Source organism: Corylus avellana, chromosome 10, assembly GCF_965113065.1.
Source record: "Corylus avellana chromosome 10, dhCorAvel1.hap1.2, whole genome shotgun sequence".
NCBI lineage: Eukaryota > Viridiplantae > Streptophyta > Magnoliopsida > Fagales > Betulaceae > Corylus > Corylus avellana.
In genome coordinates this window covers 18,641,198-18,654,727 of record NC_142499.1, presented here as the reverse complement: position 1 = coordinate 18,654,727, position 13,530 = coordinate 18,641,198, and the positions used below count along the sequence as shown (strand labels likewise).

At 35.3% G+C, this 13,530-nt stretch overlaps 1 protein-coding gene and 1 long non-coding RNA gene across 2 annotated transcripts; both read right to left on the bottom strand.

Moving 5' to 3' along the window:
- Positions 1-1,383: 1,383 nt before the first annotated feature.
- On the bottom strand, positions 1,384-7,308 carry LOC148583457 (DEAD-box ATP-dependent RNA helicase 38-like). Its single transcript, XM_088510939.1, has 8 exons — positions 6,954-7,308; positions 6,561-6,841; positions 5,298-5,525; positions 4,106-4,171; positions 2,583-2,984; positions 2,363-2,471; positions 1,848-1,933; positions 1,384-1,772 (listed from the first exon to the last, which is right to left on the bottom strand). Exons 1-8 carry the CDS (start codon positions 7,066-7,068, stop codon positions 1,710-1,712), a joined length of 1,350 nt encoding a protein of 449 aa, XP_088367065.1. The 5' UTR covers positions 7,069-7,308; the 3' UTR covers positions 1,384-1,709.
- A 1,444-nt stretch (positions 7,309-8,752) lies between these two features.
- Positions 8,753-10,610, bottom strand: LOC148583456 (uncharacterized). Its single transcript, XR_015909312.1, has 4 exons — positions 10,503-10,610; positions 9,431-9,527; positions 9,262-9,349; positions 8,753-9,173 (listed from the first exon to the last, which is right to left on the bottom strand). It is a non-coding gene; the product is annotated as an uncharacterized LOC148583456 (long non-coding RNA).
- Positions 10,611-13,530: the final 2,920 nt, after the last annotated feature.

The following is a 13,530-nucleotide window of genomic DNA, read 5'->3' as shown; positions in this document are numbered from 1 at the left end:
TCATTCTATAAAAGATTCAGAGTATAAAGCTATTACATCACAGATTATAAAACTCTTACATCACATATGTGGTTACAAAGTCGTAGATACATCGAAAAATCTAACAATCAAATCGTATCAATGACCTCCGATCTCACACATGTACAAACTTCATATATGGTATAGATCTGCTCATAGCAGACTAGATCTAAGACATTGGTAGATTATATTCCTACAACAAAAGTTTTTATTTAATCGGCCGTGATCGTTAAGCCCTTACATAAAAAATTATCTGTCATCAACTCGAAACCAGAACCACATAAACAAACAAAAACCACAAACAGCAGCAGCAGACTCACATAAAAGCGTGTGAGATTCACGCGATCCACGCTCCAGCGCGTTTGAACTACAACCGTCGCGTGCCGACCGAAGGGAAAACGTATGTTGTTTACTGGACTTATTGGCACCAGGAAAGGTGTAATAACATGTATAGGACTTGGACCAGCGGCGAAAATATAGATCTACTTCAAAAAAAGCTGATCTAAGAACGTTTGCAAAAACTGACAAAGACCACAAATTGGGGAGGAAAATGAACGGCAAGGCGGAATGGACAGCCAAAGCGGTGGAGGAAGCTGGACGCTGCTGCTAGTGTCAATTTTTAATGTAAAGTGAACGGCATTTTAAGAAAAATCTTATATTTTAATCTTTTGATTAATGATCACGTCGTTTCAATCTAAAAATATTTAAATTAATTTTTTTATATATATATATATATATATATATATATATATATATATTTATGAAAACAGAGACAGAACATATTTTTTAAACAATATTAATGTCTTTAGACACTCGATTTGATATTAAAAGCTGCTATTAAAAAACAAAAACTTTAAAATTAGGAAGGAGTGGCGGCCAGCTGCCGCCTGAGACTTCGTTCACAAACCAATCATTGATTGGGCCTTTATTAACAGCCGTCGATCTTAATTGGTCACTGACAAATATTTGGGTTTTGATTTGATTTGTCTGACATTTGGTTCAGCAAATCAAATGTCAAAGATGAGTCGATCAGTGTCTCGATCGAAAGGAAGTGCAACAGCAGGATTTTGAAATTTGGATGGCAGGCAGGCCCAAGGGCTGCGGCTGCGCCATGACAGGGATTTGTACGTGCTGGACATGCCTGTAATTACCTCAAGGAAAAGATCCTTTTTCATATTTATTGGGAATCTGGGATCTAGCTCCTCTTTTGTGCAGACAAATTCTGTCTCCATTGCCTCAATAACTTGATGGATTAAAGACATATTAAGATGGTATTGATAAACTACGCATAAAAGAACATTTGTGTCTTGTTTTCAATGGGTATTTTAAGACCTGTTTGAATCCCATTTTGCCATCCTTTTTTTTTTTTTTTTTTTCCTTTGTGCAGACATTAAAAATCAAGCAACCCACAAGTAACAATACACCAAGATGTTTATGTGTAAAACCCTCCAATGCAAGGGAAAAAACCATTGATATTAATGTTGTGTGGTTTTAAGCCTTTCTCAACCTCAAAAACTTTACCTTTACACTTCTAAACTGACTATATACCCCCCCTTTCTACAAAACCCCAACAAGAAGAATTGAGATGCTCCAACATTTTTCACCCTTAAAGCATGGCAAATCAATCTAAACTCCTCGTCATTAGATGAATCTTAGGAACTTAATGTCCCTATGAGTGAAACTCTGGATCATCACAACAATTTTGCCGCCTTCAGGGCAGCGGTGAAATCTTCTTCGCTTTCCCAAGATTTCACCTGCAAAAATAGTGCAAAAACAAATTTAGAACTACAGAAGCAAAAACATAAAAAGGAAGAGGGAGTACAAGTTACCTCTTCCACTTTTGAGCCAAAATAATGCTCAATTTTTGACATGAGCATCTTGTCGTTATCTCCACACAACAAATTAAACACAGCTCCTATAAAGTACAATAGATCTGGTTAGCTCCCATCACTCCAGAGAAAAGGTGGTGTTTTTTGTTTTTTGTTTAAGATAGCGTTTTTATACGACATAAATGTAAAAACTGTTTTTGCTTTCTAATGTGTTTTGAATTATTTGATAATGTTTTGGGGCTAGATACTGATCTGACACGGCTTGGACATGCAATAAACAAGTTTAGGGCATGCTAACCTCTCCCTGACTTGTATTAGAACCTCCTTAAAATATATAATATACCCAAAGTATCATACTATATATATAATGTACAGAATGTTTGATAATTAACACACAAGTGTGATTTACAGAAAATTACTCCAAATAAAATGGACTGCAACTAAAAGATCATGCTTTGAGTCAAGCTAGCCAAGAATTGTGAAGAAAACAAAGTTCTGAAACATGAAAAACTCACCCTTGCGGCCAAATCGCCCTGTCCTTCCCATCCTATGCAAGTACACCTCATAATCAGGCTCCGAGGTTTGATACTTCACTGGAAGATCATAGTTAATGACCAGATTGACCTGCAGAAAAAATTCCCAGCATGTTAAATTTAAAGCACCTCATCATATTAACAGAGAAGAGTTGAAGGGAGTTTTTTTTCCTGGGAAAAAGGAGTGGGGGTGGGGGAGCACCTGTTGTTGGTCAAAGCCTCGGGAAAGGAGATCCGTTGATATAAGAACTTTAGTTAGGCTCTTTTTGAACTCTTGGACTATTTTGTCTCTGTCTTCTGCACTGATAGCACCTTGAATGGTAGTAACTGCATAACCAAGGTCAGCAAGTGCCCTATGCAACATGATGGCGTTATCTCGCCCAAGTACAAATATAATTGTCTGCCCCACGTTCTCTCCCAATTCCAATATTCTGTCTCTAATCACAAGAGTCTTCGTGCGTTCATCAGGACAATGAACTTTGTACTGCTTCACAGCCTTTAAAGACAGTTCATCCTTCTTGACAAAGAGTTGATTGTAGCCTTCGACTATCCTTGAAAGAATTTTTTTGACATTTGCATTACACGTAGCACAAAACAGAAGAACCTGAAAACAAATTGGTTATCAAAACAAGTCAACCATTTTTGTTTCAATTAGACAAAAAACTCATATGTTGATCAAGATAACCAATCAAATATCTGATAAATCGAAACTTGCATATGCTAGTAAATCTATGTCAACATAACTAATAGCATAATCTTTTGTGCATGATCGATTAATCAGCGCATCGTACAGAAACAGTCATACAAACCCTGTAAATAAAGAAACATGTACTGCCTTTTATTAGGAGATTTTATGAATGGCCAACGGCTCTAGTTGAGGATGAATAGCAATAAAGGAGAAATTATCAAGCAGACCTACATACAAAGCAACTTATAGAGGAATACTATCGCAAATATCAATCTCCAATCTCGCTACAACCTACCCAACAAAAGAAATAATGAATAAGTTTGCAACAGATATAATTTGCAACCTTTTACTTTAAAATAATATCTATCTATCTATATATATAAAACACCCTCAATCCTTTATTCTCTGTGGGAACTTATGCACCACACCTATGCTGAATCTAGCTACAACCTACCTAACAAAAGGAGTAATGAATAAGTTTGAAGCAGATCTAATGCAATCTTTTACTTAAAAGTAATTAATATCTTTGTGTGTGTGTGTGTGTGTGTGTGTGTGTATATATATATATTTATAAGTAACAAGTTTTATTAAAGAAAAAAAGAGCCCTAAAAAAGACAAACCCTAAAAAACCTTTTCTCCTTTCCTCAACGCAGCTCTTGTTTCCCTTTCTCTACCGAGAAAAAGAAAGCTTTGGCCTCCATGATGGAGTCTCAAGAAGCGAGACTCCATCGTAGAGGCCAAGTGCTCGGAATGGACGAGCCGGGGCTAACCCCCAACGATACGAGTTAACACGCGCCTCCGCAAGTGGAGTGCGAAAACTAGGAAAGAAAGAAAAAATATTACGCATTACTCTGTGTGTGTGTGTGTGTCTATATATATATACATATAAAAAGTCCCTAAAGTTTTAGGTAATAATTTTCATCAATCACCTTTGATCTCATTCTCAATGGTACCGCACCTATGCAGAAATTTTGAGCATCACATAAAGGGAACTGTATCTAAAATTAGTGGTTAAACTAAACGTTAGTTGAACAAACCTGGCAGTGAGAACTACGTCTTCCAATTTCCTCCTTTATTTTCAAGGAATCGTCCTTAAATCCGTCCTACATCAACAAAACGAGATTGAATAATCAATTTTATGTACCTAAAGATTAAAACATTACATACTAAATTTAGCTAAAGCAATTACCCACATGCAGGTATTACCATAACAATAAAGCAGATAATCATTTGAAAGAAGTAACATGCATGTAATTGGTATTCATTTTTTTTAATAGTAAAGGAAATTTTATAAAAAAGCACCAATAAACATGATTACATTAGTTCCAATAAACATGGTACCCGCCAGCAAATACACTTCCTAGCACCTTATGATCCAACCGAAGCCCCCTTATCCCCCTAAATCGCCTCCCCCCCACCACCAAGCCAAAAAAATGACCAACCCCAAAACTTTTCCCCAACTGTAAATGTAATATATATTGTGCTGAGACAATGGAATAACATTTCCATAAATGCAAGTGAACTAAACCCAAGATCAACCAGCAAAGTATCAAGCTTAGTGCACTCTAATGGTTTCTGCTAGACCGGCATAATTTCCCAGGAACCCATAAATACTTCTGCTACAAAAAAACAGATTAACTACTGATCTCATTTGAATGTGAATGCAGGCCTTTTATGTCCACCCAGCACTGCTTTGTCTTCAAGAAGCAAAGTTTGGTTTTAAACACTATGTAATTCTTTAGTGATCCAAAATACTGATCTGCTCTTGAATTAAACTGACAATGACCAATTACTGTCCGAGATTCCTGCTCGAATAATTCAGGTAGCCACGGTTCAAAGTTTGAAATATGATACATAAATAGAGAAAAATAATCTTCACATACAGTAATAGTACATGCACGCAAGTCGACCAAAGTACTGATCTTCTCTTGAATTAAACCAACTGGAACCAATTATAGGTTGCCATGGTTCAAAGTTCGGAATATGATACACAAATAGAGAATATATAATCTTCACATGCAGTAATAGTGGACACAAGCAATTCAACCAAATGGTTCAAAAATCATGATACCACAAGATTAACCATATAGTCCCAAACAAATAAATCTGCCTACCCAAGCAAACCAAAGATCTAGATACAAACAAAATCAAGTAATGAAGTTTTTTAGATGTAATGATAATACTTCAAATTTCACCAAATATAAAAATAATCAGCAAGATAAAATCTACCTCAGCAAGCATGTGATCAGCCTCATCAAAAACAAGAATCTTCATTTCAGTCAAGTCCAATTTCCTATTTGACATCCATTTCTTGATTGTACCAGGAGTTCCTATGACTGCTTGTGCTGAGACCGGCGGTTGTTTCGATATTGGCGCATAATGTTTCTTATCCATTGCCACAGCACACTCTGAAGTTATACTTGTGTACTGCCCGATCTTCCGAAGAACTTCCACGTTCTACCAGATAGATACAGTTAAAATTTGTTTAGTGGTATGACAAGGAAGCAAATGAATACATTTCAAAAACTTCTTGTTTACCATCTGAGCTCCAGAAAATGTGAACCAAGGATATCATACTAGAATAAATTCTTTCAAGTTGAAAAGCTTGAAATTCAACAAGCCCATTGGTTCAAGTTTCAAAAATGCACTTTAAGAAAATCAGATCATTTCTAAATTATACTAAGGACATAACCGTCAAAAGTATTTCATCAAATGCTGTGTTTGGTTCTTTGTTGAGCTTTCCTAGACAGTTTTCTTATTGAATTTTAGTGGCCGGGTTGGAATTACTCTGAGTTTAATTTACACTAAGGTATTAGTCTACATGCGCAGTACTGATAAATAACGGGTAGTTCCAAAAGGCAAAGAATAATGTTATGGGTATTACAGTTTACTACAAATTCTATACAAACTAAGGTGTGAGTCCCCAGGCATTTAATTACCATGTTAATCATTAATTATAATTAAGTTTTCAAATATTATCAAAGGAGAATAAAAGTTGAAACAATTTTCAAACAGTTGTGTTAAAATGATTATCAAATCTAGGAAATGTACCATTGGATGACTTGCTCTTCCCATTATCCTTCATGCTGTTCAAATATTAAGATGATCAAAGCTTAAGAATTATTTCATCTAATATTACAACGCTCAATAATCTTTTGTTAAATTATTTTGAGAAACCTGCCATTGGATTAAATACATGTCATTGAATTATGTAACATTAATCCTAACTTTTATTTAGTCCCCAAGGTTGACATGAATAGATATATACACGTGAATATAAAGAGTATTTAAGGAGACTGTTTAGACTTTACTCAAGAAAGACACCCAATGCCCAATGGTAAATTATTACAGCCATTAAAACAGACATTGTGGGTTGAATTCTGATAATTGGACCAAAGAAATTACTAAAAAAAAAAGTGAGGGCATTAATTAATTTTGATTTGTAGTCAATAAAGCGATAATCCTACAATTATAACGAGAGCAAAGGCTGACCTGAATAGCCAGCTCTCGTGTGGGACAGACACAGAGTGCCTGAGTAGTCTTCAGGTCGGGATCAATGCGACTCAACATCCCAAGCACAAAACAAGCAGTCTTACCAGACCCATTATCTGCCTGCGCCACCAAATCTCTGTGGGGAGGATCCATGATCAAAGGCAAGCTGACGCCCTGGATTTTGCTGGGCCTTTTGAAGTGCATCTCCGCGTACAGGCCCTTCAGCAAGAGCGGCGACAAGTTGAGGGCTTCAAAAGTTGTGGCAGTATCCTGCATCAAAACTAAACAACCCAAAATCGTATTTTTGTTACTGAGAGGACAATTGCTAAGCTAAATAGAACAATTGATGGCTGAGACTGAGACAGAGAGAGAGAGAGAGAAAAAAAAGGTTACCATCGCCGTCCTTGTCGAGGACAGTGAAGGCCTCTGCGACCTGCTCGTCCTCCTTGTCATCTGCGACGTGCTCGTCTTTATAGAAGAGAGTGAAGTCTCTGACCTGCTCGTCCATCTGAAATTTTGAGAGGGAGACAGGGAGAGCGTCTGAGAGAGGGCGAGAGGGAGACAGGTAGAGCGTCTGAGAGAGGGCGAGAGGGAGACAGGGAGAGCGTCTGAGAGAGGGCGAGAGGGAGACAGGTAGAGCGTCTGAGAGAGGGCGAGAGGGACACAGGTAGAGCGTCTGAGAGAGGGCGAGAGGGAGACAGGGGAGAGCTTTGAGAGAGGGCTTGAGGGACAAAGGGAAAGAGTCGAAATTTTTTAAATTTTTGAAATTTAATTATATCCGTTCGAGTTCACCTTAGGCTTAAATGCATCTTTGTCAACATTTCCCTCAAAGCCGTAAAAGACAAAAATGGCCTTAAATTTTTGTCAAAAAAACAAAAATGTCATTCAAAATTCAGAAAAAAAAAAAAAACACAAAACAAAACAAAACTTTACTTTGATCAAGAGAAAAAAGTTTTGTTCCTGAAGAAAAAAACTTTGCATATTTTTTTTTGACCTTTAATATTTTTTTGACATTTTTTTCAAAAAAAACAAAAATGTCATTCAAAATTTCTGGGAGCCCGGATATTGAAATATTGATGGGTTGGTTGTGAGGGAACTGAAACGGGGAGAATAGAAAATGAACATTTGATGGTCAACCGGAATTAGAGACCGCCTTGTTTTCAATGTTTTGACTCAGATTACGCAACTACCCTTGCAATGAAAGTAGATTTGGCCCATTTCTGTGGGTTAGTTTCGTTTATCCTTTGCTGGTATGCTAAAATTGCTTTATCATGGGTTTCTTCTTTCTTGCCCCCGCTTAGTTTCTCAGTACAGCCCAGTTTCATTTGGATCTTACATGTAAGTATTTGAACCCCATTAGAGCATTCTTAATGGATTAGCAAGGTAAGCTCGAAAACTCATTTTTGTTAGGGGTAAAAAAGGGGTTATGGTTAACTATTATTAGTTAAAACCGCTAATCTCAATTGCCTAAGCGGTTAGTAAAATCGAATTTCAACCCTAATTTTTAATAAAAGTTTGAGAAAGAATAAACAATTTTTTTAAAAATAATATTTAAATGAAATAGTGAAAGTGAATTGTTAAAGTAATTAGTCTGCTCTGAATACTCTAAAAAAGTGAGTTGTGGTGAGTAAAATTTGGTAAGGCTGCTAGAAATGCTCTAACAGTCTCACTATTTTAACAATCAACTTTCACTATTCTATTTAAATATTATTTTTCAAAGATTTGTTTATTTTTTCTCTAACTATTAAAGGATGAGAGAGAAATGAAAAACAAAAAGGGAGAGAGAGAGTGAAATTTTTTAATTATTCAATACAAATAAAAAAAAAAAAAAAATACTCACTATTAATAGTGAGTACTGATCACTCACCATTTTTTTCTTATTAAAATTGTGAGACTAAAAAAGAGTTTTTAACCACTTTTACCAAATTGTCTCACCAAAATAACCTAAAAATGGTTTTGATGAGGTTGCAAATAGTGCTCTTATACATTAAATTCTATAAATATTTATCTACTTCATTTAAATATTATTTTTATTATTTTTTTCCATTCTTATAGCGGTTGGAAGGTATTCTTATGAAAATCTATTCTTGAAATCAAAAGAGCCTTAGAGCATCGACAATAGATAAAAACAAATCATCCTTCAAAAGTACATTCTAATGCAAAGATGATAGATATTAAAAATTATAGCACAAAACAAAAACACAAAAAAACGCTATGTTCTCTCTCCTCAAACCCTTTCATAGTGTACTTATTGCCTTCTCCAGCCTTGACTTCGATTGATGCTACTGTGTTTTACAACACCGCACGTCCATTCAACCGTCCACGTGGCACGAAGCCCCTACTTGTCCCCAACTAACCAGACGGGGCCCAACTAGAATCAAGGGGGAGCCTAGTGTTCCCGATGATCCCAAACTCATTCCCCTTTCCCCGATGTCCAATCATATTAGTGGAGCCGTCAGAACAGAGGACAGTACGTAACGAATAGACGGTAAAAGGCCGCAGCAGTAGGAAGGGAAACTACAGTGCCAATACACAGTAAAATACCTGAGAAATCTTCCGGTACGACGATGTAGCGGTCCTGGTCCGGGCAGCTCCGCCGTCGATCAGGTTTTTCTGGTCCCGAAATAGCAAGAACCTTCTTAATCCGAGACCGAAACTCAAAATTAATACCAAAAATAAAATTAAATCCGAAAATGTTTACCTTTTATAGTGTAAGAGTCGGAGTAAAACTCGTCCCCTCCGCTCTGTATATTGAGCCATTTTCTCACCACAGTTCTCGGCCACGAAGACTGCGACATTAAACGATATGGGTTTTCAATAAGCCGATATATCGGCCGAGAACAAATTACATATAAAGATCAATTCCGTACCTTGGAGATCTTCCTGCGCTCAGCTCCCATTGTTCCACCGTCAAATCACTGAAATCGAAACGGAGTCCAATCACAGTCGCCAATCAGGAAACAGCCTCTGAAACGTGGAGGAAGCAATTAATGTAGAGGGTAAGCTTTATCCGAATCTATCCGGCAAGATATTTTCCATGAAAAAAATTAAGTTGAATACTCGAAAGTCTCCAAGAAAAACAGTGAGCGATTAATCAAACATCAAGGGGGTACTTTTTTTTTTTCCATTATTATTTTGAGAAAAAACAAAATATATAGTTATTTAGACGATATTATTGGCGTCAAATGGAGGATTCAACGGCAATATAAAAGACCCAGTTGCAGGGTAAACGGAGACAGCTTCTGAGAGAAACAACAAAGGGGAAAAAAAAAAAAAAAAATTTAATTAAATCAAAGAAAATAAAAATATTAATATTATATGCGAGAAAGAAGAGGCCAGGTACATCCTTTTGGAGAGGAATTTTTTCTTTTCTTTAGAAGCACCAGTTTTTCCCTTTACAGAGAGGAAGACAGAGTGGAAGATGAAGGATTAGAGAACCAAAAGCCATGGCTTTTTTCTTTCTAGATCTTTAATCAAATCTCGATTAACCCATTTCAAAAAGCTCACCTTTTCGACTTTCTTCGATGCGGAGTAGCTTCATAATCGACAACTAAGAAAGCAGATCGATCAAAAACCCGGATATGAATATTTTACAGTGTCAGGAACAATGAATTGGAAGTGAAATATACACCACAGAAAGGACCAAGAATCGGAAAGGTTTTGGGCAACCGTTTGGCGCAGATGAACAAGAATAACATACAGTAACAGAAAACAAAACAGAGACAATCAAAAGGAAAACAGAAAAAACAGAGTTCATAAGAAAAAGCGGGGCAATGAAGCAATCAAAAACACTATAATGTTTGTCGGAAACAGGGGTCAACGACATTGCTAATTAGGGGATGGGTTTAAGGCACATTAGCGGTAAAAGAATGACATAATCAAGACAGGAAAAGATCAAAGTGTGCGCGTGAGATTGAAAAATCGATCGAGCTTTCTTTTTACCTTTCTAGTAAGAGAGAGAGTGATGGAAATCACAATTTGACGTGTGGGTCTCTCTCTTTGCCTCTTCCGGTTAGTGGAGACGAGAAAGAACAAAAATGCAGAACAAGCTTGGGGGTGTTCCTCGGAAAGGAAAAAAGGACCAGGTGGTCCTCAAATTTATAAAGCGCAGATCCCAAAAAAAAAAAAATTCGGAGAAATAGCAGAGAGATTTGAGAGGGAGTGGGTATTTTAGTCATTTTAAAAATGACAGCAACCTGGGTACAGTGGAGTGTTAATGGAACTGAATCACCTATCCGTACGCGTGTCCGGTTTTATATAGCCCTATTGCCCAGCACTGTACTAGTTCCACAGCAGAAGAGCTTCTTTTGGGGAGACCTAACAGAGTGAATGATTCAGTGCTGTGTTAAAGTCCCCAATTCATCTACGTAATTGCGGTTACTGTAAAAAATGGTAAAGATGTAAAGATATAGTGATGCTGATGCAGAGAATTGAATTAGGGCAGCCTCGTTTCTTGTCAATCTCTGTCATATTAATGCAGATATTAAACTTTGTCAGGTTTTTACTTAAAGTATTGTTCGGCATTATTTTTTTTTTATGTTTTTAAAATTGATGTAATTTTTAAGATTATTATTAAATTTTAAATGAAGTATACTTAAATTTTGATCTAATGATAATTTTGAAAATTACATTAACTTTATGAAGATAAAAAGATGGTTTCTAGCATTACTCTTTTACGTAATGTTAGAATTATGAAATGACCCGTCTTTAAATAATGAGGAATGCTAAGTTTACAAATAAAATTTACAAAAAAACTTTTACAACATAATGTGACACAACATGATTAAAAAGAAGATAAATTCAATTTTTAAGGAATCCAATCATAATGTGCCACACCATGTTATAAAAGTTTTTTTATAAAATTTATTTGTAAACTTCGCATTTTTTAAATAATATAATATTATGTAAACTGTTAATTTACCAACTTTTAATTTGGTTTGAAATGGAGAAGACGAGATGATCCTTGTACTCGCTTGGTAATGCTTTTTAAGAGTATTTTTTGTTTTTGTAAAAGGTGTTTGATAATTACAGTTTTTGTTGCCAAAAAATCTAACTTGATAGTACATCATGTAACATTAAAATATATATTGTCATGTGACAATTCACGTAACACTTATCACATTACAAATTAATGTGACAATTTATATAATACTTATCCTGCTAACCGCTAAAATGTAACCAATGGATAAAATTAAACTAAAACTTTTTAAGAGGGTAAAAGCATAATTTTAAAATATTTATTCCATAAAAACTTATAATTTTAAGAGAATTTTTAAAATTTGACAAGCTACTACCCTAAGCAAAGCTACAATCTTATCCTTGCATTTGACAAAATACGTGATATTTATAAAACAGACATCACTAATTCGAATATCTTATATTTTGACTTTCCGGTTGTGGCTACCATGAGAGTTTAGAAGGAATGAAAGCAAATAGTAATAAGAGTTATATCTGTCCAAATACCCTAAGCAAAGCTATAATCTTACCTTTGCATTTGACAAAATACGTGACATTTATAAAACAGACATCACTAATTCAAATATCTTGGGGGTGTTTGTTAAACCCCACCACACTATTCATCATCTCACCACACTATTTACTTCATTTTTTTTTTAAAAAAAAAACATTCTTCCTTTTATATTAAATTATTCATTTTTTATATCACATCATTTACTTTTTATTACTATTCAAATAAAAAAATCACTACAAAAACAAATTTTTTTACTTTTCAATACCACTTTTTTATTTTTTCATACCAATCATTATTATTATTTGAAGAATAAACAGTACCGTAGGATTTAACAAACACTTTTCTTATATTTTGTCTTTCATGTTCCGGCTACCATGGGAGTTTAGAGAGGAATGAAAGGGAATAGTAATAAGAGTTAAATCTGTCCAAATATTTTTTTCATAGTAGGAGTCCATGTTGTGTGAACATGAGGACTCTAATCCTTAAATTTGGTAATAAAAAAAAAAAATTAAAGATAATTATAAGATGTACTGTTTAAAATATTAATTGGATTTGCCTGTCGAGACCGACATGTTACTGAAACTAATCTTTTAATCCCGTCTGATTACTGAAAAGAGACTGACGTGTTGTTCAAATGACGTTAGATTTGCATGTGGAGGAGGGGAGCAGCAGCGTGGCATCTCCAAGATGAAAATGTCCGTTTTTTTTTTTTTTTAATCCTCAATTTCTGATAATAGCATTTGAATAGGGGAGGAAAGCCAAATTGTGATAATAGCCTAGCTACCTTAATTGAAGATTGAGATAGATGGTCAAATCAGTTAGTCCTGTGCGGCTGTGCGGCCTGTGCCCTTGTTCAGGACTTGAGGGTGCACGGTCCCCCCAACTGCCATCAGGTACCAGATACGACCGCACTCTTGACTCCAGTAGGTCACTAGAGAGTGGTGAAACCCAACACTACCCTTGGACTTGTCCACTCGTTGCTCGGTTTCCCCGCATTCAACTCTTCGCATCTCCGGCAATGCCAAGCTATTTTAGCTGGAGAGGCATCGATTTAGTTATTTTTTAGGGTATTTTTGTTAATATATATATATATATATAATGATAAAATTATCCTCTTAAATAAATATTAAATGAATCTTCTCTATTTTAAATACATTAAATAGATCATCTTCGTACTAGAGAGGATCCAGGTCCAATTTAGCTATCTAAAAATACACTTTTGTTTTTTAATTTTATCTTTCTTTTTTTTAAAAAAAAAAAATATAATTCAATTAATTATTTGTTTTAGTCTCTAGTTTCTTGATTATTAATTTTTAAGGAAAAAATAATAAAAGAAGGGAGAGGGAGAGGGAGAGGGAGAAAAGAGAAAAAATAATTAAAAACCTTCAAATTGCTACAATCAACTTTTATATGCGAAAGTTTACTCTAACAAAAATTTTATTTTAAAGCATTTGTTGGAAACAAAATGGCTCAAAATAAGTAATACTTAGCTATTATGAG

Excerpts from the sequence above, each read along its gene's own strand:
- LOC148583457 (XM_088510939.1), bottom strand. The coding sequence starts at position 7,068 with ATGGACGAGCAGGTCAGAGACTTCACTCTCTTCTATAAAGACGAGCAC. Across the intron at positions 5,526-6,560 it reads CACGAGAGCTGGCTATTCAG|AACGTGGAAGTTCTTCGGAA; the intron begins GTCAGCCTTTGC and ends TCTATCTGGTAG. Across the intron at positions 1,934-2,362 it reads AGGGCGATTTGGCCGCAAGG|GAGCTGTGTTTAATTTGTTG; the intron begins GTGAGTTTTTCA and ends TGTACTTTATAG.